This window comes from Pimephales promelas, chromosome 12 (assembly GCF_988280905.1).
Source record: "Pimephales promelas chromosome 12, fPimPro1.hap1.1, whole genome shotgun sequence".
Classification (NCBI taxonomy): domain Eukaryota; kingdom Metazoa; phylum Chordata; class Actinopteri; order Cypriniformes; family Leuciscidae; genus Pimephales; species Pimephales promelas.
Genome location: NC_142780.1, coordinates 4,952,023 through 4,979,485, shown reverse-complemented (window position 1 = coordinate 4,979,485; position 27,463 = coordinate 4,952,023). Strand labels below are relative to the sequence as shown.

At 39.6% G+C, this 27,463-nt stretch overlaps 2 protein-coding genes across 7 annotated transcripts in view; both read right to left on the bottom strand.

Annotated features, from left to right (window-relative positions):
- The window catches only part of macf1b (microtubule actin crosslinking factor 1b), a 62,702-nt gene extending 55,406 nt beyond the window's left edge, over window positions 1-7,296 (bottom strand). Inside the window, exons 1-2 of the mRNA XM_089117433.1 lie at window positions 7,068-7,296; window positions 6,935-6,966 (exon numbers count right to left, since the gene is read on the bottom strand). Coding sequence (XP_088973559.1) covers window positions 6,935-6,966; window positions 7,068-7,172 — 137 coding nt within the window. The 5' untranslated portion in view covers window positions 7,173-7,296. The remainder of the gene's footprint in view (window positions 1-6,934; window positions 6,967-7,067) is intronic.
- A 985-nt stretch (window positions 7,297-8,281) lies between these two features.
- The window catches only part of plecb (plectin b), a 197,295-nt gene continuing 178,113 nt past the window's right edge, over window positions 8,282-27,463 (bottom strand). For all 6 annotated transcript variants that reach the window (XM_089117431.1, XM_039651260.2, XM_089117429.1 and 3 more), the window contains 7 exons: window positions 25,540-25,896; window positions 23,586-23,669; window positions 22,054-22,158; window positions 21,793-21,891; window positions 15,801-19,154; window positions 8,538-15,593; window positions 8,282-8,318 (listed from right to left, as the gene is read on the bottom strand). In XM_089117431.1, the coding sequence (XP_088973557.1) occupies window positions 9,477-15,593; window positions 15,801-19,154; window positions 21,793-21,891; window positions 22,054-22,158; window positions 23,586-23,669; window positions 25,540-25,896 (10,116 nt within the window). In that variant the 3' untranslated portion in view covers window positions 8,282-8,318; window positions 8,538-9,476. The remainder of the gene's footprint in view (window positions 8,319-8,537; window positions 15,594-15,800; window positions 19,155-21,792; window positions 21,892-22,053; window positions 22,159-23,585; window positions 23,670-25,539; window positions 25,897-27,463) is intronic.

The following is a 27,463-nucleotide window of genomic DNA, read 5'->3' as shown; positions in this document are numbered from 1 at the left end:
ATTAACCATAAAGGAGTGGATGAGTCCACGTGTTTGACTGGTAGTGTACAGTTTTTTTCTTATTTGGATATTATTATTATTACTCAGCACAAAATAAAACAACATTTTGACAAGAGGCTTGTTACTGTGTCATAATTAGAATAGAGTACAATAGAAAACAACAGAATATAGAATTAAAGGTACACTATGTAACAGTTTTTTCAGTTTTTTCAGAAAAACGCCATTTTGCGATCGCTGAATTCAATGCAAAATCAGCCAAAGTTCGCATATGTTAGGGGTGTGTGGTACTGGAAGCACGAGGAGACGAGGAATAACAAAAAACAGGATCTTTAATAAACCAAAACTCAGGAACCACAATATCACACATTACATAAACGGGAACGGACAAGGAGTGAGGAGAACACAGGGTTTAAATACACTAGAACAGACTAGGGGAACAAGACACAGGTGAAGGAACTGAAAACTAACGAGGAGCGGGAAAACTGAGACACAGGACTGAACCAAATACACAAAGAACGGGGGAAACAGGACACACATGTAACAGCATATTTATGCGGGGGCCGCATTTTTTTTCAAATACGCCGCACTTTCGCTGCATAAATTGCCGATTTCCGTGCAAAATATGCGGGGTTTGCGTGATTTCATAATCCTCGCATTTTCGTTGCAAAAAAGTCGCTTATATCTTAGCTGCAGAAAGTTGAAAAATGTTGCGTTTGCTTCACACAAGAGCAGCCATTTCCCCCGTTTCCATGGGAACGTTATGAAGTGACGCAATTACGCGACGGGATAGCTCACAGCTGAAGTTATTGCAGAGGCCAGACAGACTCACGGAGGCGATTGACATCTCACGAATCGAACCCGTATAACTGTCTGTCACACGTTCTACCGTCACATCGTTACTAAGATAAAAGAAGTAGCATCAAACAGAAATTACCCGCACACATGGGGTGTTCGAGACGCACATATAACACTTCAACAGGGAGCGTACAAACCTTATTTACACTCGTTACAGTCTGAAATAAAACAAGATGAGAAATTAAATATTCCCAGCACTTTCTATGATGTAGTATGCTTGCTTATCAAAGGAAGTAATAAGAAATGACTCTTTACATTAAGGTAGTAGCCTAGTGAGAACAGGGTGTTGGGGGAATTACTTTTTTTCTCTTTTTCATCAAACCGCAGTTTTTGCAAGTTCCCACAATTTTTGCAAGTTCCCGCAATTTCATCGCATAAAATTGCATAAATATCCCGCATATTCCATCGCATTTTTAAAGAAAACGGGCCGCTTAATCAAGAATTTTTGTCCACAACGATCACAAAAAAAAAACTCTGCGTTTTTCTGGAAGGACTGTTTTTTGTTCAAAATTAACCAAATTTAAATGGGACCTATTATGCCTATTATACTAAGATGTAATATGTTGTATAAGATGTAATATAATGTAATAAAAGATGTCTCAGGTGTCCCCAGAATGTTTTTGAGTGGAAGGGAAAACATGGCTTGTAGTCAAGAGTTACTCAAAATGTTGGTTTTGGTATACAAACTGGTATACACCCACGGGATGGGCACCGGGAATGCCCTTCCTGTTTGGGTATGTAGCATTTATTGGATGATATCGGAAACCCCTGTGCAGCTGGAATGGGGGTCTCTTTGCAGGAAAGAGTGCAGAGAGCCAGACATTCAACTGGTAGAAGCAACACACTCGTCCGTGTGCAGGCAAGCTTTTGTTCAAGCAACAATTATCTCATTGGATAGTGGATACAAGGTCACAAGCTTATTCTAACCAGAATTGATTGATTGGCTGATCTTTATTAACCCAGATAGGGAAACTGGTTAATCATAGGTAGGTGAATCTACCTATCCCTGTTGATCTGGTTGCTCACTCTACCAGGAGCATGGCTTCTTCCTGGGCGGCACTCAAGGTGGTAGCACTCTCAGACATCTGTGCTGCAGCCTCTTGGAGTACTCCAAGATTTCATAGGATTAATGGAACAAATTCAAATTCTTTGGGGTCTGCCGTTCTATCTGCAGCTTTGTCAGGAGAGGGAAAAGATAGTAGTTCCTCGTGACCCTGCTGGTATAAGTCATCCAGGATAAGACCGTGGTAATGGTCTAAGTGAGGTCAAAATAGATCGTAAGTTATGAATATAACTATGACCGATGACCGTCACCATCCCTCACTCAGGATGAGCGTTCCAGGCAAGAGGAAGTGGTTGGTTTACAGCAGTACCTATTGCTATATGCCGGCGGCGGCAATATGAATCAAACGACAACAGAAAAACTAAATCACTCACTGCTCTTGATTGAATAACTTTAATAAGAATACATTTCTTACTTGAATTCTGCTGTTAAATGCTCTGGCGAGGAGATAAACGTGGCGGACTGTGGACAGCTCACTCAGGGGAGGAGCCAAGCTAAATTTTGCAGATTCTGTGCCAGTCATGGGCGGGGCCTATTAAAATGTGATGTCACATTGGAGGACATTCCTGAACGGGATATTTTGAGACACTAGGTATGTTGGTGGCTAGCGTACACACACAGCAGACACATAAATATGTTCAAAAACAATATGTGAATTTTGTCTTTAAATAACGAGTCAATACATCATCAATCCTTCTTTCAAAACCTTTTTTGGTAACACTTTATAATAACTGCACACTATTAATCATTAGTTAAGCATGAGTAAACAGTTAATTCTTCATTTATAAAACATTAACCCTTGTGCTGCATTAGATTTTTAACACCGTTGAGTGCATTAAGGACCAAAAATGGCCACATATTAAACATTGCCTAAAATATTATATATTAGTATTATTTTCCACTTTTACCAAGTTAAATCTTTTAACCAGCATCAGTCCTCGTCATAACTACCAAATATGTATTCAATTTCAGGATTTTAACCCTTTAATTACCAGTTTTGTTTGCGAAACCATCGATTTGTATAAGAGGAAAAAACACAAAAATTCAATTATTTTCAATAAACTAAATGCAAAGAGAAAACTTTAGATTTGGATTATCACAGTCCCACTTTGCAAAAAATCCCACTTAGCGCGTTAGAGACCAAAAATGGCCACCTATTAAACATTGCCTATTGCCTAAAATAAGGTGCATTTCCACCCATAGGGAATAAATATGTAGTGACGTCATCTGGTGGAATACACTATATAATGCAAATATAATGCTTTTGCTTCAAAATGAAAGGATGTTTGTGCAAAAATCATGTTTCATGTATTACTGACAGCCTCAGATTTAAACAACGTTTTAATGGGTTTCAATGGGCCATTTTTGGTCTTTATGGTGCTGAGTGTTACTATTTGATCTACACAGTGTGTGTTATACATATTTTGCAAAATGGGATCACATTTTTTACATGTATCCAAAAAGTCACAATTTTGCCAAATTTCATACCATTTGCATTAAAACAGCCAAAATGGTCAAAGAAATTAAACTGCAAAAGACCAAAAATGTCCCTAATGCAGCATAAGGGTTAATAGACATTAATATGCAGTTTATAAATATAGCTATACATGCTTTTTTCTTGATTTATAAGCATATCTATAATGCGTTTAATGATTGTATTTTCATGCTTTGTTAATGATCAATTAATAATTTCTAAATGAAGTATAGCATTATTTACAGACCAGTTGTTTAAGAGTTGTCAGACATTCATAAGACCACTTAGAAAGTGTAAGTAAATGTAGTAAATACAGGTAGTTATAAAGCATTTAGTAGTGGTCGGTTAACTATTTTTGTGAGCTAATCTAAAGTGAGGACTATTCATGCTTTGTAAAGCATTTATAAAGGCGATTTAAAGACTCGTCAATCTTCTAAACAGTAAAATGTAACAAACACAACGCAGTGATACAGAACATAGAAATATTTAACAGCCTTTAAAAATGCTTTACAAGGCATGACTAGTCCTCACTTTAGATGAGCTCACGAACATAGTTAACTGACCACTACTAAATGCTTTATAACTACCCAAATTAACCCTTAATTACAGCATTAATACATGTTAATAAAGCATTTATTAACACATTAAGTAACCATCACTATATGTCTGAATAATAAGATGTATGAATGTACATTTAAATAGTTTATTAATCATTTACTTACTTGCTCTAAGTAATCGTATGAACCACGGACAACTCTTAAATAACTGCTTTATAAAAAATGCAATTCTTCATTTAGAAATGATAAATTGATCATTAATAAAGGATGAAAATACAATTATTAAACAAATTATAGATATGCTTTTAAATCAAGAAGAAAGCATTTATAGCTGTATTAATGAACTGCTTATTAATAATGCTTTATGAATAATGAATTAATGGTTTACTCATGCTTAACTAATGATTATTGGCGTGTAGTTATTATAAAGTGTTACCCATTTTTTTCTAGACCTGTTGGGATGGTTTTTGCAGGAAATTGTGCACATACTGTAGCTACGTCACTCGCCTGTGTCACGTCATATCCGTAAATAGAGAAAAGTCGCTCATGTGTCATAACAAATCGGGTCTCTATCAACGATCACTTAATATTTGTAAAGTTTAAAATAAGCTTACAATATAGTGCATTAAACTAATTGAACATAATTTCTTTATGATAAACTGTTCATTAATATTATTAGTAGTAATAATATACTATTAAGTAGATAATTGAACATCATTACATTCTTTTTATAACTGAAATATTTGGACGTTAAACACTTAACACGTATCAACACTATCTCACGACCAATTCGTACGAATTCGACGCATGATTAAAAAGTGGCTAATTCGTACTAATTCGTACGACCTCACTCGTACTAATTCGTACGATTTGTCTAAACCCACGTGATGGTTAGGTTTAGGGGTTGATCTCACGACCAAGTCGTACGAATTCGACGAATGATTAAAAAGTGGCTAATTCGTAACAATTCATACGACCTCACTCGTACGAATTAATACGATTTTGCTAAATCGTACATATTTTACGAATTGGCAAATTCGTATGAATTCGTACGAACGACCTACCCCTGACCCCGCCCCTAAACATAACCATCACGTGGGTTTAGGCAAATCGTACGAATTAGTACGAGTGAGGTCGTATGAATTGTTACGAATTAGCCACTTTTTAATCATGCGTCGAATTCGTACGAATTGGTCGTGAGATAGTGTTGGTAATTCGCCTTTGGCTAAGCCACACCCTATAATGTAGATTGACCAATCACAGCGCAGCCAAGAACGAGCTCCCACAGAGGTCGGACACTTTTTCACAGCGCTCCATTGACTTTCAACACAGGCGTCTCATATTTTTGGTCTCGGCAGGCTATTACCGTCGTAGTTTTATCAAAAATATGGTTAAACATTGTGCCTCGGGCATTTGTAACACTGATACGCGTTTCCCAGAGAGGTTGGAGGGGGTGTCCGTTTTTTCCCTTCCCAAAACCGAAGTCAAATCTTTCTTTGGATTAAACTGTGTGGACGTCCTCAGTCAGCTAAACCCCTCAAAGATCAACAAGCACATCTTTTTGCTTCTAACCTTACTGTGAAGTTATACTAGTTAGACCGTTTTATAATGTTTTAGGTTGTGATTTCGGTTCTCATACCAGTTGTTGATACGCTAGCACACGCTGCTAATAAATGCAACGTTATACTCGTGTAGTCTGTGTTTGCTTTGTAATAACAATTATAAGAAGTGAATAGAGACCTACCCAGTGTTGGGTGTAACTAATTACTAAGTAATTAGTTACTGTAATTTAATTACTTTTCCCTTGAAAATGTAAAGTAAGGGATTACTCTTCATTTATCTGTAATTTAATTACAGTTACTTCTGATGTAATTGAGGTATATAATGTGTATAGATGTCTAAATCTTACGACCGCACTCGTACAAATTCGTATGAATTATTGTAAAATATGTATGAAAAAAGTGTGAAATGTCATGAGATCAGACATAAAACAATAGTGGGTTTAACATCAAAATGTATTGTCTGATGCTAAAAAGTATGTTTTTATAATGTAACCTTCTCCTCCGTGGTCAGTTTAAGGATAATTCGTGCAATTTTATAGTGTTTATTTGAAAGAATTCAAACAGATTCATGTCTATCATTGTATTATTCAGCTAGTTGAGATTGATATGGGATTTTGAAAGTAATTAGTAATTAAAAGTAATTAAATACTTTTTAGAGAGAGTAATTAGTACAGTAATCTAATTACATTGTTGAAGAGGTAATTAGTAACTAATTAATTACTTTTTTAGAGTAACTTACCCAACACTGGACCTACCCAGTTTTGCATGAACAGTGTTGCTCCCTGATAATTTGTTAGTCCCAGCCTCCGTCTCGATTAGTAAGAAATGCGGTGGTTCATTTTTTGACTGTGACCAGTAACGTTATGTTTTGCCTCTATTTGGATGCCTTGTTGTTTCTTGCGTTTCACCTGTATGCCTTCGAACGCATATTGCAGCCCCTTTTGCCTACTTCTATCGGACACTTTATTTGCTGATTTATAAAAGTTTGATAATTTCAGCAGGAAGAGCTGTCACAGCATAAGCCATGTTGATACCAAACCAGAGCCCAGATGGCACCCTTTATATTCAATATAGGTCTGGTGTAGGGTTAGACCACTAGGAGGCACCTTCTGCCCCATATATTATATCTGCGTTTCATATTGACGCTAAAGGGTGCCATGTGCGTTGGATGTCTATGCATTGGCAAAAGCGTCAGCATATGACGCCTTGGGATGAGAACGGGCTGGTATATATATATATATATATATATATATATATATATATATACAGTATATATATTTTGCTTTTTTTAATACATAACATAAAATACTGTAATATAGACATGATGACCTACAGTCATAATGCTGTACATTTGTGGAATTTATTTGAAAAATATATGGGGTTTATTATATAAAATTGGAAATGAACATTGTGTTTAGTTTACCCATATTGTCTGCCCTTCGGTGCAGCTGATTCCTGAAACAGATGGACACCAAACACACGCTTATTACATGCACATATTTATTTCATGTACTTCACGAGTGTTATTCTACCTCTCTGTTGATCTGAAAACATACCGTAGAGCTGTCATCATGTGGAGAAAGGCACGGCACGGGCACAGCTAATGCAGGGAGAGCAGAGAGGCTTTCGGTAGCATAATGGCAGAAAGGCTGTCCATCCATAAATGTGTCCCCCTCTGGGTTCTGTCTTTCAGCCTACAGATTCAACATAATGCCATCGGAGCCTGTCATTCAACTTCACTACCACCAGAGGACACAGTATTTTGATACATGACTACTTACTTATAGATCGCTTATTTACCAGTTATTTGCTGGAATGTCATGGTGAATTATGACAATAAATGAAAACACAAACTCTACAAGACGGGAAGTGATGTTTCCAAATATATATTTATTTACACTTAAGTATTGTGTTATTTTTAAAAACTCATTTTATTATTACCAGTATCTCTTAAGGAAATAGTTCATCCACCAGTTAGTATTTCATACATCTTTTACTCATATATAATCTTCCATATATTGGTAATAATTCAAAAAATTCTATTCTTCATCTTTTCAGAACACTTTATAGCAAGTTAGTGAAACATGCAAACATATTTTACATATACAACATCACAAAAAAAGGAAAGAAAGAAATATAAAGAAAAGTACTTTCAAAAGTCACGACAGTATAATGATATAAAAACAAGCAAAGAAATACATGGGAGGCAACAAGTGACTAACACAATGTTTGTCAAAGGAAATGTAAAAAAAGAAATGAGCCAAAATACATTCAGTCAATCATGCAATTTATCTGTTTTATGAAAATGTGTAATCTTCTGGAGAAGTGCAACACAAGAGTATGTGTAGTGTATCTATTTTGGGGCTAGAAACAATGTGGGACTACATAAAAAGTCCACATTAATGGATCCAACTGTTTTGTTGTTTTGAATTATTTTGTGTAAACTCCAAAGTCCAGCTCCCAGTGATATCCAAGGAGAACTTCAAGGTTGCCCTAGCCTCTAGTGTCTTCATGCAAATGGCGGATGCAATGGAAGAAGGAAACCCTCAGTAAGGATCTAAAAACATTAAAAATATACTATGAAGCAACAAAATGACAAAAAAACGCAACAAAATAGGTGAATGAAGGGAAACTAAAATACACTTGGTACAATGCAAAAACAACCCTCATAGAGATGTAGTGAATGTGAACGTATAATAAACTACCTGGATGTCTAAGGATGTGGGCTGCTGATGATCATCATTTATTTTGTGATCCAAAACCAAATGTGTGGTATCATCAAGTCCATATCTATCAACTGATGATCTCTGTGGGAGGAAAAACATGACAAAACACAAACTATAAATGCACAAGCACAACTATTATATGGCTGAATGCTGTCAATAAATCCTCAGGAAAGACACATTAAAGCAGCTGTTCAAGATAGCAGAAACATCATCTGTCTGTTTAAAAAAAAGCAGAGTGACAGAACAGAGTAAGAAAGGCTTTGAGACGGCTACAATAAATGTAAATTCAGTTCAACTTACAATACATTTAATCCAGATCTGTCCAGATGTTATAAGTGAGGAATGGATCAGACACCTGAGACATCTGAAATCTTCATTGGATAACATCAGTGGAGGACTGACATGAATCTGGGCCTTGAGGACTCATTGACTGTCAATCAGGAGTAATGAGTTCTTTTGCAAGGGACTTTGGAGAGGGACTGGATCCAGTAAATGAAAAATAGACTTTCATAACAGAAAGCTCCAGTTTTAGGAGACATGTTGCACAAGTTGATTGCTCATCCTTAAGTGTCCATGCATAGGTATAGTGTTTTGTTTTTACATTCCATGAAACAAGCTGCAACTTTTATTTGCTCTAATATATATATTTTAAATCTATACAAATATGTAAAAATAACCACACTCTTTGTTAATCTAATTTCTTTTTTGTAAAACTTGGTATATTTTCTGGTACATTATCCATAAACCGAAGCATTGAAAGAATTTTCGAAAATAATAAGTAGAAATAGACTCAATATAAGCAATATTAAATACAGTCTAGTCAGAGTTGGATTTTTTTTTAAAAAATCTCCAAAATGCTGAAAGTAACTTGTAGTATGTTAACATCTCCCGAATTTAGAGGCTGTATTTAAGTATAAAATAAGAAAATAAAAAATACCACTTTCAAAATACATAAAATATCTGTGTAAACTGAAAAATAACTTGAACTATGAATAAAGCTAACCAGGTAATTAATAGTTTGTAAGCATCCAAACTATATAAAATGGAAACTTAACCATTGCCAGAAAAAAAAATGATACTGGTAGTTTTTGGAATGCATTTTCCTTTACCAAACACATGCAAAGCGGAAAAAAGTCATTCTTTTTTTTTTTTGTCTAATTAATTTCTGTGTATTATGTAACTGTAGTGTATAGAGTCAGCATTGATATGAAAGCTGCAGGACCACTTGGGGGTCCAGCTTTAAAATCTGCGGTTGTAACTGGAGGAAGTAAATGATGACGATGAGAAGTTCAAGCTGAATCCAGAGCCAGTAGCATCAATGCTGCCTCTTCTTGAACCTGTCCTAGAGCCTGTTCTGGACCCAGTCCGAGATCCAGAGGCAGATGCAGCACCACTGACATTGTAGGGACTGTAGAGGCCTTTACTGGATGTTGATGAAGCTTCCAGAAGCCTAAGGCCAGATCCCTCTTCAACCATGCTTCTGTCCATGGCATCTTTGTAGGAGATCTTCAGTTTGGTTTTGGGACATGTAAGATATTTTGAGTAACCACTCACATCTCGGAGCTTTTGGGCTGTACGACCATCAATGGAACCTTTCCTGATCGCCTCCTCTAAGGAGATCCGTGCCTCAGCCTCTGGCTCAATAAGGCCGCCGGTAAGATACTGCACCTCCAGGAAACGCTGTCCTGCCTCATAATAAAGCCAGCCTTTCTTGAGAGCCTGAGCAGCAGACATTTTGACTTTGGTGCGAGGATCGTCGAATCCATGGAAAGCTTTCTGGGCTAAGTTGAGTCTGTCGACCATTATCTTATCTATAAGACCCTTCTCTGTGGCTTCAGCAACTGGGAATTTATCTCCTGTGGATGGGTCTATTATGCCACCAGTACAAGCTTGTGCCTCCAACAGTCTCTGGCCAGTTATAGAATCCACTAAGTTCCTGTGCATGGCTTCAGTGACTGAAACTTTTTCTAGGCTATCTGTATCAAGTATTCCAGCCACAGGACCTGTCTCCTCAGATGGATCGTTCCATACGGTTGCAGGAGTTTTGATGGTAGGTACGGGGCTCATCGGATAAGAGGAGGTGGACCCAAAGGAAGAGGATCGGGAACGAAAACCACTCATGTTTCCAGATAACATATCAGCAAATTCTGTGATAGAGAGGGTGCCGGAGCGGTACTGGTCGATGGTACTCTGGTCAATGAGGCCTCTTGCGATAGAGTCCTCAATGTCATACTGTCGACCTGATCTTCGGTCAATGAGTATAGACTTTTCAACCCCTTCTGATGATGTCATTGTGATTTCTTCCCATTCACACTCTTGCTCTGAAAGTTCAAGGTAAGTGTCGTGGTCAATTAGCTTTTTGCGGTAGGCTTCATACACCGACATCTCTTTGCCTGAATCGGGATCCACAATGACAACTCTGCGCTTGCGAACGGAGGATTTGGTAGAAGACTGTTTCTCGCGTTTCTTTTCTTTAAGAAGCAAGAGCACAAGACCTGTGTCTGGGTCTACAATACATCTTTCCATCAGCTGCAGGTAGGTCAGATTCTCTTCTGTGTTCGGGTCAAAGAAGCCCTTGGTGTCATCCGACGGGTCACTGAGGATCTCGTTCATTTCCTCATCGAAAAACCCTCGGTTGTAGGCAACTTCGACTGGCAAGCGGTGACTCTGCTCTGGGTCAATGATTCCTCCAGTAGCAATCTGGGCTTCAAGAAGACGAATTCCGTGGTCTCTCAAAATCAGGCCCTTTTTCATTGCCTGGAACAGTGAGATCATTTTGCCTGTGTAAGGATCTCTATAGCCAGTCACAGCCCTCTCAGCAGACAGGAGCTTGTCTTTGAACTCAGGGCCGACAATTCCCATCTTAATTGATTCATTTACTGTTAACTTGAGGTTCTTGATAGGGTCAATTATATAACCTGTGGCTGCTTGTGCTTCCAGCAGTTCAAAAGCAGTACCTGGCCTGATCATGTTCTTTTTCATGGCTTGGTAGATAGATAGACGGTCTTTAGTAGACTCCACATGCACGCCAGCAATACAGCTTGAGCCCTGAAGATATTTCCGCAATCTATTGCTCACCTCATCCACCGTTAGTAGCCCTTCATTAAGTTCGCTGACTGTTTGTTCATCAATGATTTTTGAGCGATATAACTCCTCTATTGTTATTTCTTTTCTGAGACCTTTGAAGAGCAGCCTTCTGTCTGCTAGAGACAACAGATATAGCCCATCTTTGTCAACCTTGCATCTTTTCAAAAGCTGAGCATATGACAGCTTTTCATCAGTTAATGGATCAACGCATCCTTTGACCTCATCGGACAGCTTTTCATAAGTCTCTTTGTTAATATATCCACGCTGTGTGGCAATCTCTGTTGGCAGGTGGAAGTTATACTCTGGATCAATAATACCGCCTGTTGCTGTTTGAGCTTCGAGTAGCCTTAGGGCATAGTCCTCGGACACAAGGTCCTTTTTCATTGCTTGGAAGAGGGAGACGATCTTTCCACTATATGGGTCCTTGTAACCAGTCACTGCTCTCTCTGCAGACAAGAGCTTATCATGAATTTCTGGGCCCACTACACCTTTGCGCACTGCTTCATCTACAGTGAGCATTTCATTCCTGACAGGATCAATGATGAATCCAGTGGCTGCTTGAGCCTCCAAGAGACCAATTGCAATGTCTGGCTTCATCATCTCTCTCTTCATTGCTTGATAAATGCTGATTTTGGAATTGGAATCAGTCACCACACCAGAAACACTGCCAGTTCCATACAAGTACTGCTTAACACTTTGCATCTCCATGACATCACGCATAGTCTTTTTCTCTTTCTTCAACAGGTTGAAGGTCTCAAGGTCAATGATGCGGGCATTGTAGAGATCTTCAATAGTAATTTGACGTCTTCTTGTGCCGCCTGTCTGGATGTTCCCCCCTTTAATAATTTCTCTCTGCTCCAGAATCTCAATTATAATGATTATCATCCGTTCCTTTGTTATGCTGCCAGAACGATATTCATCCAGAAGCTGAGATCTTTGCTCCTCAGGTAGTAGATTTGAATTCATGACATCCCAGAGAGACATAGAGCCCTGACCTTCAATGGGTAGATCGACGTGGGTAGTGGTTAGATCACTCTGAGTTTGTTCTTCACTGTAAAGGTATGTCTTCTCCACAACTGTTGGGGCCTGTGGTTTGGAGAGCTTTAGTAGATTTAAACCCGTGTCAGGATCTGTCATACACTTGTCTTTTAACTGTTTGTATGATATGTTCTCATCAGATGCAGGGTCAGAGAAGTACTTGCTTTCAGCAATGCTGCTGGCCAGCTGTTTGGTAACATAGCCACGGTGAATAGCAATTTCGACGGGAATACGATGACTGTTCACTGGATCGATTACTCCACCTGCAGCCAACTGTGCCTCCAAGAGTGGCATGGCATGTTCTTTGAGGATAAGATCTTTCTCCATGGCTTGATACAGGGAGATTTTATTGCCAGTGAATGGGTCTTTATATCCAGTGACAGCTTTTTCAGCAGAGAGAAGTTTCTCATGAAGCTCCGGACCAACAAGGCCTGCTTTAACCGCATCATCCACAGTAAGACATTCATTTCTTGATGGATCCACAATGAATCCTGTAGCAGCTTGAGCTTCAAGCAAAGCGATACCTGTGTTTTGTCTGAGGAATTTCTTTCTCATTGCTTGGTAGATGCTGACTTTCTCTTTTGTAGGCTCAAGGTAAACTCCAGCAATGCTCTCAGAGCCTTGGAGATACTTGTTGACTGAAGTGTTTTTGCTTACCTCTTTAGGAGTCTTTTTACCTTGTTCCAGCAAATCGTAGGTTGACTTGTCAATGATTTTGGAGTCAAATAATGACTTGGCAGGAACTGGCGCCCTAAGTCCCTTAAAGCAGCCCTCTTCTTGTTTCTTGGCATCTTTCTCAGTGACAATTTCAATTATAATCTTTGTAATTTTCTCAATTGTCATTTTCCCAGATCTGTATTGCCTTATTAAGTCAAGTCTTTGCTCCTCAGTGAGATAATCCGAGTTAATGAGCTCCCATATGGTAACTTTTCTCCCTTTCAAATGTCCACTCTGAATTTCAACAGTTGCCTGAGTCATTGAGTCTTTGGTCTGGTCATCAGTATACTTAAACTCCTCCTTGGCATTGATGGCTTGCTCAGACAAAGGAAGAAGCTGAAGGCCAGTCTTTTTGTCAGTGACACATCTTTTATAAAGCTGCAGATAAGTGACATATTCCTGAGTGTTTGGGTCAAAATATCCTTTAACGTCATCAGTTGGGCTGGTCAAAATCTTGTGGGTTGCATCATCAAAACTGCCCTTCATGCAGGCAATGTCATGCGGAATACGGTGACTTTGAACAGGATCAACGATGCCTCCAGTAGCCAGTTGTGCGTCAAGCAGCCGGAATCCCTGGTCCTTCATGATCAGATCCTTCTTCATAGCCTCAAACAGAGAAATAGTTTTTCCAGTGTAAGGATCTTTGAAGCCTGTGACAGCTCTCTCTGCGGACAGTAGTTTTTCATGAAGCTCTGGACCGACAACACCTGCTTTTACAGCCTCATCTACTGTGAGCTTTTGGTTTTTAATAGGATCTACGACATATCCTGTAGCAGCTTGTGCTTCCAAGAGATTAAGAGCAGGCCCAGGTCTCATCATGTCTCGTTTCATGGCATCATACAAGGACATCGTTTGTTTGGTTGAGTCAATAATTACTCCTGCAATGCAGTTAGTGCCTTTCAAAGCACTGCGCACATGTTCCATCTCAGACACATCTTTTACCAGCAGTTGTCCTTTCTGCAATTTGTTATAGAGGTCTTTGTCAATAACTTTGGATTCAAGAAGTTTTGTAGCAGGTACAGGTGCTCTCAGGCCTTCGAAGGCAAGCTCATTCTTTTTCTCTTTTTCCTCGGCCACAGTTAGAACAATTTTGATGATCTTTTCAACTGTAATTTTCCCAGTTTTGTATTGACGGATAAGATCTTTTTTCTGATCCTCGGTGAAGTACTCTGAGTTTATAATTTCCCAGATGGTCACAGTCTTTCCTTTAAACCTTCCAAATGGCACAGACACAGTTGTCTTGTCAAAGACATCCCTTGTTTCTTCGTCTGTGAATATTCTGGCATTTAGAGCAGCCTCCTCAGAGATGGGCAAAAGAAGCAGTCCTGTTTCTGGATCAGTGACACATCTTTCTATTAGCTGGTGGTAGGTCAGATTTTCTTGGGTGTTTGGATCATAGAATCCCTTGACATCATCTGTTGGATTTTGTAGAATTTTATTGGTGGCTGCATCAAATTGACCCTGCTTATAGGCCATTTCAGTTGGCACACGATGACTGTTGACTGGATCAATAATGCCACCTGTTGCTATCTGGGCCTCAAGCAATCTGATGGCATGATCCTCCCCAATGAGACCCTTCTTCATAGCTTCAAAGAGGGAGATCTTTGCCTCTGTGTATGGATCCTTGTAACCAGTGACAGCTCTCTCTGCAGACAGCATCTTGTTATGAAGTTCAGGTCCAATTAGACCCTCTTTAACTGCCTCATTGACAGAGAGTTTCTTGTTTTTAATTGGGTCAATTATGTATCCAGAAGCGGCCTGTGCCTCCAGCAGGACAAGCCCAGTCCCAGGAGCAATTTTCTTCTCCTTGATGGCTTGATAGATGGGCATTTTTTGATTCGGATGAACAAGCAGGCCACCAATGGAGTTCTTGCCCTTAAGAACTGTTTTAAGTTTTTCTGTCTTGCTAAGTTCTTGGCTTGTGGTGTCACCATTCTGGAGCTTTTCGTAATCCATTTTGCTTAAAAGTCCTACGTCAAAAAGTCTGCTTGCAGGTACTTTCTCACGAATGCCATCGAAAGATAATGCAGAGAAACCATTTGGGCCGTCAGCTTCATCAGAAATCCTTTGACCATTGAGGACTTTTTTGTATTCGGTCTGGATGTGAATTTCCTGGGTGATTTTCTGAGCAACCTCAAGCTGCTGAAGTTTCTCGCGCAGTTGCTGGTTTTCCTCAGCAAGCATTCTTTCCTGTTCAAGCCTTTTCCTCTCAAGGTCTTGCATCTCTTTCTGCTTGTTGAGCATCTCCTTTTCAGCTGCTTTCTGTTTCATCAGAGCAGAATCCATGGTGGCCTTAAGTTTCATCTTTTCGTCCTCCAGTTGTTTTCTTTGACGTTCCTGTTCATCTTTCAGGGCTTTTGACTTTTTGACCTCTTCTTCAAATTGGCTCTCTAACCTCTTCTTTTCATCCTCAATTTGTTTTTCCTTCTTCAAAAGCATCTCCTTTTCTGACATAAATGTCTGCTGAAGAATAGTCTTCTCTTGTTTAATTTGTTCTTGCTGAGCATTCGCCATCTGTAAAAGAAGAAACAATGTTAAAACAATGCTAAAAAAACATTTTGGACAAATAAGTTTCAATGATGTAAATGTCAATTTTAAGATTAATGAAAAAAAAGCAATATGGATTATAATTAAATAAAGGAACATATTTGCAATGTTAGTTTTTAGAAAGAGGGTTAACAATGACATAAGCTGCAATTTATGCCATCTTTTACACAATACCTCTTTGGACTTTTTCTGTAACTCTTCAGCCTCTTTTTTCAATTTTGCCTTCTCATTCTCAAGATCAGCAATGGCTTTGCGCAAGTCATCTGCTTCTTTGTTACTGCTCAATCTCTGTATTTCCAATTTTTCAACAACAGTCAATTTCTCTTTGGTGGAAAGCTCGGTCTCGTGAAGTCGGGCACTAATCTCATCTGCCTGCTTCTTGAATTTCTTGGCTTCCTTCTCAGCTCTAGTCTGTGCATCACTGAGCTGTGAAACCTGAAGTCTAAGTTTCTCTGCCTCAGCTGTTATCTCCAACTGTCTCCTGCGTTCGGCCTCCAATGATTTTTGGAAGCCCTCGGTTTCCTCCTCAAGCCGTTGCTGCATCATTTGCTTGTCTTCAAGCAGCTTCTGGGCTTGCTCTTGAGCAAGGTCTTTCTGTCTCTGTAGCATTTCTGCCTCTGCTCTAAGTTTAGACGCCTCCTGGATGGCTTGCATCTTTTCTTTGAGCATCTTCTCAGCAAGTGCTCTTTGCTCTGCAAGGTCAGTCTCTGCAATATGTCTCATGCGAGCAGCCTCCTGGGCCTCGATGCTGAGCCTGGCAGCCTCCTCAGCAAGCTTTTTCATGTTCTCGGCCTCCTCAGCCAAGAACGTTTGAGTGTTATCTTTGTCCTTCTGGATGAGACGCTGATTCTCCTCTTCGATTCTGAGCTTAAGTTTGATTAGCTCTTCCATTTGAATCTTGACTTTGAACAGTTCCTCCTCTACCTGGGCTTTCTGCTTAACAGCGTCACCAACCTCGTCCTTCAGGCGATGAAGCTCATCGTCCAGGAGAGTCTTTTGTTTGTCGGTCTCATCCAACCGCAGTTTCACTTTAGTGAGCTCTTGCTCGACCTGAGACTTCTGCTTAAGAGTCTGCTCTGCATGTTTCTTGTGCCTAGCCATCTCTTCATCAGCTAGCTGTTTTTGTTTCAGCGCTGCTGCCTCGGCCTGGGCTCGCTTTTCTGCCTCAAGCTCTGCCTCTTTTCTGAGCCTCTCAGCCTCTTCTTGGGCTTTGGCCTGATTGTTTGCCTCGACCTCGGCAGCCTGACGCTGACGTTCGGCATCTTCGGCTTGATGGCGGAGGAGGGCAGCCTCTTTCTCTGCCTTTTGTTTGGCCTTTTCTGCTTCTTGGGCAAGCTTTTTAGCTTTCTCAAACTCCTCCTTGAGCCTTTTATGCACCATGCTGTCCTCTTTCTGTTGAACAAGAACGCTTTGAACTTGCTGTTCAGCTGTAATTGCTTTCTCAGCAGCCTCGTTGGCAGCACGTATTTGCCTCTCGGCTTCTTTATCAGCGTCTTCTCTCTGCTTCCTGGCCTCATCCGCTTTCTTTTTGAGACGCTCCACTTCTTCTTGGGCAACTTGGCGCTGCCGGCCTGCCTCCTGTTCTGCGGCAGTAATCTTTTTCAGTTTTTCTTCGGCCTCCCTTCTTCTGTTTTCTTCTTCAAGGGCGAGCTTACGTAGCTTCTCGGCTTCCTCCTCAGCTCGTAGTTTGCTTTGGTGCGTTTCCTCAGCAATGTTCTTCAGCTTATTCAATTCAAGCTCCAAATCAAGCTTGCCAGATGAAGCCTTCTCAAAATTAAGTTTCAAGATGCGGATCTCCTCTTCAACTATTCTTTTCTGTTTAAGAGTGTCATCTACGATTGATTTTTGTCTTTCCAATTCCATTTCAGAGGATTTCTTGAGCTGGTCGATCTTCTGCTCGATGTCTTGCTTGTGCTGGCTTGCCTGATCTTCAAGAGCCTTTCTCTGGTAAGCCTCGACCTCAGCATTCCTTCTCAAGCGTTCATTTTCAGCCTCCTTTTCTTTAAGAGCGATCTCTGCCTCAGTCTTCAAGCGAGTGGCCTCATTAATGGCAGTGAGTTTTTCTTTGAGAATTCTCTCTGCTTCTGCTCTCTGCCTCGCAGCTTCCTCCTCAGCCACTTGCCTCTGCCTCTTTGCCTCTTCAGCAATGGCACGGAGCTTGGCTGCTTCATCTGCAAGATCCCTCAGTTTAGCAGCTTCAGCTTCCAAGAGTTGTTTACTCTTTTCAGTGGTAGACATGCTGTCCTTTTCAGCCTTAGATTTCATCTGCAAAAGGATGTCCATTTCACTTCTGACTTTGGAAAGCTCGTCTTCAAGTTGCTTCCGCTGCTGCTCCGCAGCACTGACCTCATTCTTGAGACGGTACAGTTCATCATCAAGCAGAGATCTCTGTTGCTCGGCATGATCAAAATCGGCCTTCAGGCGGATCAGCTCGTGCTCTGCCGAAAGCTTCTGTTGTGCTGTGCTTTCGGCCATCTTCCTCTGCCGCTCAAGTTCTTGCTCAGCCATGTCTTTCTGTTTCAGGGCAGACTCTTCAGCTTTGGCCCGTTTTTTGGCCTCGCGCTCAGCGTCATCTTTCTGTTTTTCGGCCTCTTCCTGTGCAAGACTCTTTTTGTGGGCCTCTTCCTCTGCCTGGAGCCTTAGACGAAGGGCCTCATTGGCTTTTTGCCTCCATTTTTCAAGCTCGCTCTCAGCCTCCTCCCTTCCCTTGTCCGCCTCTTCCTGTAGCCTTTTGAGGCGTTCCGCCTCCTCCTGCAGTTGAATGACGGTCCCGTGCTTTTCTCGGAGTGACTCCTCAAGTTTGGACGTCTTCTCGACAAAGGACATGCGCTTACTCTGCAGCTCAGCAGTGGCACTTTTCTGAGCTGCCTCTTGAGCGACCTTGATTTGTCGTTCTTTCTCCATCTCAGCCTGCTTCATGTGTCTCTCTGCCTCCTCAGCCTGCATCTTGAACTTCTCAAGGTCGTCCAGGGCTTTCTGCTTCTGCCTGGCAGCCTCTTTCTCTGCTTCAGACTTAAGCTTTAACTCCTCCTCTGCCATCCGCTTCTTCTGGGTCTCCTCATTAACCTGCTTCCGAAGTTTCTCAGCCTCCTCCTGGGCAACTTTGCGAAGTCTCTCCGCCTCTGCAGCCTTGTCTCTAAGCTGCCTCACCTCGTCCTCCGCGGTGGACTTCTGCTTTACTGTAGTTTCCAACTGAAGTCTTATGATGTGGATCTCTTGCTCTATTTTGGACCGGCTTTGCAGAGCCTCCTCCACTTGCTGACTTTTTGATTTGATCTGTTGTTCGGAGAGGTTTTTGAGCTCATGCAGCTCCAGCTGGATGTTCTGCTTTTGCCTTTCAGCATCCACAGCGACAATCTCTCGTTTGCTAACCTCCTCTTGCATCATGAGCTTGAGCTCCTGTGCCTCTTTCTCCGCTTTGGCAATGGCCTTGGCATGAGCTTCAGCTAGCTGCTTCTGTTTCTCTAACTCTGCCTGCATCTCAGCCATTTTTTTCCTCTCTTCTGCTTTAAGTTTCTCAGCAGCTTTCTGTATTAGTGGAAGTAAATGGTAAAGAAAATTATGATCAGGATCAAGCATGGCAGGGTGTTAAAAGATTTAGTTTACCAGAAAATGAAAATGCTGTCATCATTTATTAGCTCTGTCATTCCAAATTTGTGTGATTTTCTATTATATTATTATAATAGTATTACTTTCCTTGGTGGAAAACAAAAGGTGATTTTTTTTTTTTTGAGAATATCTATCTACCTCTCTTTAACATAATGAATACTTGAGAAGTCAAGCTCCAAAATGAAGAAAAAGCACCATGAAAGTATCATAAAAGTGGCCCACGAGACATTATATTCTAATCTTCTGAAACTATACGTATATCTTCAGAAAACTTGGAAAACAGCACATAAGTTGTACGGACGACTGTCAACGTGATTTGTCTCTTTTGAAGTTTCAAAGCTTCAAATCCCATTCTTTGAATTTGCATGGCTAAATATAATAAATAAAATATATATATCATTATCGAAAAGCCTCCTTTTTGTCCCATGGAAGCAAGAAAGACTTTTGCAATAACATGAGGGTGAGCAAATGATGACAGAATCTTTCATTATTTCAGTGAACTAATTCTTTTAGTGTTAAGGTTTTTGTTTAGTTCAAAGGAAAAACAGGTTTAGATGCAAACATGACAAATGGGGTTAAAATAAATGAATAGTCAAATATAATATAATTAATGTATGGAGACACAAGACATTGCTTTAAAACACTACACTCTCATGACATGCTATGGTAGCACTCTAAGAACTATTTACTGCATTCCAGTTAAACAAAGTGCTTCAAGAAAAAAAAAAAGAGTCTTATACTATGCAATCAATGTGCTGTTGTTATAAACTAGATGACTTGATGAAAACTGAGCACACAATTAATACAGCTTTATAGGGATACTTTGAAATTATTTTTTGGTGTGTTATAGCTTACCTCAAGGGCATCCAAGATGTAGGTGTCTTTGTTTCCGTGGGTCAAAACGTTCTTGTCTGTCAGTCATATAATGGAGGTCTATGGTCACCACCTCAAAGAGCATGCACAGAGAAGTCCAAATTAAACATGATTTAATGACTCGTAAATGTAAGTACACATTGATGGCCCAAGACACGAAACGAGCGGTTTGTGTGCGAAAACGAACAGTATTTATATCGTTTTTACCTCTTTTAACGAAGCGCCCGCGCCCCCAGATAACAAGAGGTAAAAACTATATAAATACTGTTTGTTTTCTCACACAAACCGCTCGTTTCGTGTCTTAGGCCATCAATGTGTACTTACATTTACGAGTCATTAAATCATGTTTAATCTGGACTTCTCTGTGCATGCTCTTTGAGGTGGTGACCATAGACCTCCATTATATGACTGACAGACCAGAACGGTTTGACCTAAAAAAATCAAAATGGGAAATACTGTGGAAACAAAGACACCTACATCTTGGATGCCCTTGAGGTAAGCTAAAACACACCAAAAATTAATTTCAAAGTGAACTATCCCTTTAAGAGTGTTAACAAAAAAAAAAAATTCTAAATATATATCATCATTAAGGTATCTTGATTAGGTGGCCAGACCAAATGGTGAGATGAACAGAACAACTAAATAACAATAGTGCAAGCAAGTACTCTGCCATTAGCAATGGAAAGTAAGTTGTAGATGTTAAAAGCAATGATTCAGAAAGACAAGCAGGTTCAGATCTACAGATAAAGAGCAGAGGTTAGTAAGAAAAGAAAAAACATTTTAAATTACTTAAAAAATGTATAAAGGGCAGTAGGAATCTGATTCTCTAGTACATTTACTTACACTGACTCTACGAGGATAGCAATAGCAAAGAGAATATACAGTCAAAATTTGAAGTGGATCAAAAAAGTTCAAAGTTGTCCCGAGACAAGACCGGGTATTATTCAAAATTCATGTATAACTTGTCTTTGATGAAAGGTTTGGATCCACTTCAAATGTTGACTACTGTAGCTATGAGAATCAGAAAACTACAATGAACAAAAGTACAATAACATTTAAAGAGAAAGGCTAAATCATATAAGCTTGATGGAAGGAAGTTCAGAATATTCATGAAGTGGGATATTGGAATATGGGTATGAAATTATTAGAGCGTAGTGAAAAGTTTTACCTCTTTAGAGCCCAAAAAAGTTCAAGCAATCATCAAGACAAAGCACTGGCAAGCAGTTAGGAAAAGCAAAGAAACCAAAGGTTAGGGTTTGAAAGACACACAGTAGTGAGAGAAGAGAAAAGCATATAGGAAAAGTCAGCCTCATACAACTTGCTTTCCCTAGTGTGTATCAGACACAGTCTGACGTTCAAATATAACATATTCTGCTCTGTTAAAATATGCTTCTGGAAATTGTTGGAGCTTTACATTTAAAAAAAAACTTTTTTAACTTTTTGTAAGAGAAATGTCTATAGATAATGTCCTTTAAAAAGGTAATGTGATTCTTAATGCTTGTTTTTTTATATATATAATTTGGATAGGACAAATTTATTCTTACTTCTGTTTGTCACATACAGCTTTTGTTTCCAAAATGAGTCACCCATACATTAAGTATATCTAGATGATTTTTGAATGAGTTGGTTAATATTAGTGTTTTGAGTTAGTCTGGTGTGAATAGGGTCCCTTGGTGTCACGCACCTCCTCGTCCTCCAAGCGCCGCTGCGAGTCTGTGATGAACTTGATGTACTGACTGGTCAGAGTCATCAGTTCACTATAGCGAGTTCGCAGAGTCACATACTATGAGGAAACGGATAAAGCATTATGATCATTCAGAGGATATCAGTGTACTATTTTACAAGATTGCATATTTATAACACCATAGTAATCTAAGCACACATGAGTATTCAAATAATGCAAAGGTATGAATTAGATTCAACTGATCTATGAGTGTTTTCCAACCTCTTGAATGATGTTATCAGAGGCGGACTCCATCTTGGTTTTCTTCAAAGGAGAAGTCAGAGGTTCTACCTGAGCTTTGTAGGCAACCAATTGTAGTTCATAATCCTGAAAAAAAGAAGATTGTAGCATTCAAACAACAAAAATCTAGAATTTTCCGCATCATTGTGTCACATGATCCTTCAGAAATCATTCTAATATGCTGATTTACACTTCCTTTTGTGTGTTGAAAACAGTTGTTGCTTCATATTTTTGTATAATGGAATGAATTCTGAAGGATGTTAATGAGAATAATGATGCTGTAATTTCAGCTTTGATCACAGGAATAAATTACATTTTAAATTAAAGCTGCAAGCAGCGATGGACGGGCCCTCGCACCTGTAGCGCGTTAAGGTGTGAGGCGGCCGCGTTGCATATTCTGCAGCTCAGCCAGTGCTGCTGTGCATTTGCTACGCTGCTTCGTTAAAGGTCACTTCCTGTTGCCAGCAGGTGGCTCTATGACTTAGGGTGAATGTCGGCATGTAGATTTGTTCAGGGCGGGACTCTTGTCAAATGTGTAAAATTTCATGCAGATCTGGGCATTTACAGCCAAGTTACTACAACTTCCTGTTTCATGGCGAATCATCGACGCCACGGACACGCCCATCGACGAAAACGCGCAGATAGCACAACTTTACATCGTCAATGCCTTTAGAAGGCACAGCAGAAATTTGAAGTCGATCTGACTAAATCCCTAGGAGGAGTTTGTTAAAGTACGTAATGAGTAAATCATCCAAAAATGGCGGTAAAATTAGAAATGGCCGACTTCCTGTTGAGTTTAAGGCATCGCTCCAAGAGACTTTTCTGTGCGTCTGGACATGGTAGATGTACCACAGAAATTTCGTACATGCCGGTCAAACATGCGGCGGGGGCTGCTTCGTTAAAGGTCACTTCCTGTTGCCAGCAGGTGGCGCTATGACTGTGGGTGAATGTCGGCATGAAATTTGAAGTCGATCCGACTAAATCCCTAGGAGGAGTTTGTTAAAGTACGGAGTCTGTAAATCGTCCCAAAATGGGCGCCAAATTCAAAATGGCCGACTTCCTGTCGAGTTTAGGGTATGGGTTCTTGAGGCTTTTTTGTGCGTCTTGACATGATACACGTCCCCACCAAATTTCGTGCTTTTAGGTTGAACGTTGACGAGGGGCTAATTTTTTGCAATTTTCTAGGTGGCGCTAGAGAGCCATTTTGCCACGCCCATCCGCGAAACCCACAAAATACGAAATTTTTCACCAGTCCTGACATGCGTGCCAAATTTGGTGAGTTTTTGAGCATGTTGTGGCCCCGAAAATGGCGCTTACTTTGCAGAAAAAAGAAAACAAAAATAACCCTAACAGTTTCAATAGGGTCCTCGCACTGTTAGTGCTCGGGCCCTAAATATACTCAAATAGGAAACTGTGATGATATTTCACAATAATGTTTCATGTATTCAAAGAAACCTTTGTAAGCACAAGATATGTCTTCTTCTACATACACATGCTTTATAACTCTCTCTTACCTTGATTGTATCAATGTAGGCTTTGGCATATTTCTGACACTCATCGACTTTCTCTTTGTTTTTCTCAATCTCTTCCAGCAGTTTCTGTGAGGGGAAAAAGTCAGCATATTATACTTCTACCTTAGAGAAATGTATTGGTTGCAACTAATAATCCCGCTGCTTCTCTCAAATTTCAAGACGCCACAGTGTACATTTGTAAACACTGTGCTATTTGCATATTTATGAGGTTGATATCACTGAGGTAAATGCAAAAGAGCATGTGACCTGTTTCAATACCTGCTTATCCATCTGAGGAAATGTTGACGCTTTGGCTAACTCCGAGACATACTACAGAAATAATACCTCAGTAAAGCATTTGATGTCACTGGCCGTTGCTATTATTAGTTTCACTTAGACTTTGAAACTAAACAGAGGTTTATGATGTCACTACAACTGTAGAAAGCAAATCAATATCTAATGTGAGGTGAGAGTGGTGATGATTTTTTTTTTTTTTTTTTTTTTTTTTTTTTTTAAAGGCACAGTAATCTATGTAAATGTCGCAGATAGAGGTCACTTATTCAAAACAACAGTGAAGCAAATGCTAATGAGAGATACTGGTCTGGAGTCTCATGGAGGAGCTTCAGAAGTTGAAAGTTATGTTAACGTTACTCTTCGCGTTCGCTCAGTGGATGCTATGAGACACTGCAGTGAACTAGATCGATATTAGAATATCAATAATTAATAAATGCTGGATGACTTGTGTTGCTAAATGGCATGCAATTCGTTTTAAACCATTGCATGGTGGAGAAAATACTGCATTACTGTAACTACAAATAAAGCTCTTTCTGATTATGATATGAAAGTTACAAAATAGTGTGGTCTGGGTACAAACATGCTAGAGAAAACAGACTAACAGTGTTGAGCTATAGCAATGATTCGTTTTATGTCGATTAAAACACTCGCTCACCTGTCTAATAAAACACATAATATATTAAAGTGTCTTAAGTGTTTCTAGGGAAGTAAGACCAGAAATCGAGGGAAACGTGGATATGACGTCATGCAATGACACGGGACGTTACGCTGATTAAAATAGCTGATTTCTCTGGATTTAAACATTTGGGATAATGCAAGTACATAATTCACCAAAATATATACCACTGTTCTAGTGGTTTTTGCATATTTTAATCCCAAAATCGTACATATTGTGCCTTTTTTTAATACTGTATACCACAAACTGTGATGACCCACTATAAAACTCAAACAAGTGTGAAGCATTGCTTAAAGGAGTAGTTCACTTTTGCTGATAATTTACTCACCCCCATGTCATCCAAGATGTCCATGTCTTTCTTTCTTCAGTCGCAAATAAATGAAGGTTTTTGATGAAAATATTCCAGGATTTTCTCCACATAATGAACTTCAATGGGAACCAAACGGTTCAAGGTCCAAATGAGAGTTTCAGTGCAGCTTCAAAGGGCTTCAAACGATGAATAAGGGTCTTATCTAGTGAAACGATCACTCATTTCAAAAATAAATTTTAAAAGTTGAAGTTTTATAAGCTCAAATGCTCGCCTTGCTCTGTTCTGTGATGAGTGTTCGTGACTCTCCTGTTCAAATTCGAAACAAATCTTTTTTCGAGTCATGACTCGAAGGGTCCTAGATAAGACCCTTATTCATCATCTGGTGTCGTTTAAAGCCCTTTGAAGCTGCACTGAAACTCTCATTTGGACCTTGAACCGTTTGGTTCCCATTGAAGTCCATTAAATGGAGAAAATCCTGGAATGTTTTCATCAAAAACCTTAATTTCTTTTCGACTGAAGAAAGAAAGACGTGGACATCTTGGATGACATGGGGGTGAGTAAATTATCAGCAAAGTTTTTTTTTTTTTTAAAGTGAACTACTCCTTTAACCCAGTGTTAAATCTGGCTGTTCCCGAGGTTTGAAAGGCTCTTTACAGGAAGCTTGTGTCATCCAGTACCTTCTCCTGTGCTAGTTGCTCTTTTAGTGTCTTGCTGTCAGTAATCGGCACGGCCTGGATCTTCTCCTGCCGCTGCTTGGCGTCTGCGATCCAGCGGATGAGCCAGTCGTAGCTCTCCCTGTAGTAGCCCTGCTGCCGGCCGAGCTGCTCCAGCTCGCGATGACGCAGGTCGATCTGGGCGAAGACGGCGCGCCAGCGGTCCTGAAGGCTGCCCAGGAGCTGTCTGTAGTGGTCCAGCTCAGCGTCCCGTTCAGTGTGAATCCGAGACATGTTCTGGCTGACCGATGTGGCCTTGGCCAGCTCACCCTCCATGTCATCAAACACGGGCCGCTGGGTTTCTGCCTCCACACGCATTTTCTGAACACACAAGAACAAATTGACTTAATCCCAAAGGAAAATTAATGCAACTACATTGTACATACAGTATATAAGCTTTTTCAAGAAAATTTCCCAAAAAACTTTTGCTGATAATTTACTCACCCCCATGTCATCCAAGATGTCCATGTCATTCTTTCTTCAGTCGAAAAGAAATTAATGTTTTTGATGAAAACATTCCAGGATTTTTCTCCATATAATGGACTTCAATGGGAACCAAACGGTTCGAGGTCCAAAAGACAGTTTCAGTACAAACTGCAAACTGTTCAAATGGCTTTAAACGATTCCAGACGAGCGAAACGAGTTGTCAAAAAAATCAAAAATCAAATTTGTTAATCAAAATGAACAAACCTTTTTCCGAGTCAATTTGTTCGTTGATGAACCAAATGACTCGGAAAAAGATTTGTTCATTTTGATGAATAAGTTCGAACAGGAGAGTCACGAACGCGCATCACAGAACAGAGCAAGGCGACCATTTGTGCTTATAAAACTTAAACTTTGTTAATTATTTATTAAATGAGCGATCGTTTCGCTTGATAAGACCCTTATTCATCGTCTGGAATCGTTTAAAGCCCTTTGAACAGTTTGCAGTTTGCACTGAAACTGTCTTTTGGACCTCGAACCGTTTGGTTCCCATTGAAGTCCGTTATATGGAGAAAATCCAAGAATGACATGGGGGTGAGTAAATTATCAGCAGAAGTTTTTTCAAAAGTGAACTAATCCTTTAAATACCAACATTTGGCAAAAAAAAAAAAAGTCTTGACTCAAACAATAATCCACCCAAAAATGAAAATGCTGTCATATTTCATCACCATGTTATCTTTCCAAACCTGAATTTTGAAGAATGTTGGTAACTAAACAGTTTTGGTTCCTGTTCACTGTATTTCTTGGTCTAACTAAGTCATTAGGAAATATTTGGGTACCAACAATTTTTACTTTCCAAGATCATACAGGTTTGTAATGACATGAGGGTGGGTAAATGATGAGGGAATTTTCATTTTTGGGTGTATACCTCGGTTGTTTTTTCCCCTTTGTTAAAATAAGTTCTTGTTTCCAGTTTAATTTGCAGAGTCGTCTCTAAGTAAGTCATTTGAAAGTTGATTTCCCCCCAAAAAGTGCAACACTGTGGCTCTTTAAATTATAATCTGTTAGTTTGAGAATGAGTCCAACACATGATCATCTGTTTGCCCAGAAATGCCACATTTCACCATTATAGTCCACTAAACTAAATCCTGATCCCATTTTACTCAATTGAACTTTTTTTCTATTCGTATATCTAGATCAGCAGTTCTAAACCAAGGGTTCGGGTCTCCGCTAGGTAGCCTCAGCAAACCTCCAAAGTGACTACAAAATCGATATACTTCTATAATATTTTTAAGTCAACCCTTCAACAACTGTAAAATCGGGATATATAGAGAATTAATTTTTCACACTAACCTTAAAGTGTGATTTCTAAAGCTAAGAAATGTAAATAAATACAATATGATGAATAAACATTCTGTAGTTATTCCAAGCTGGGTAGAAAATAGTAAAAACTTATTCTTATTCT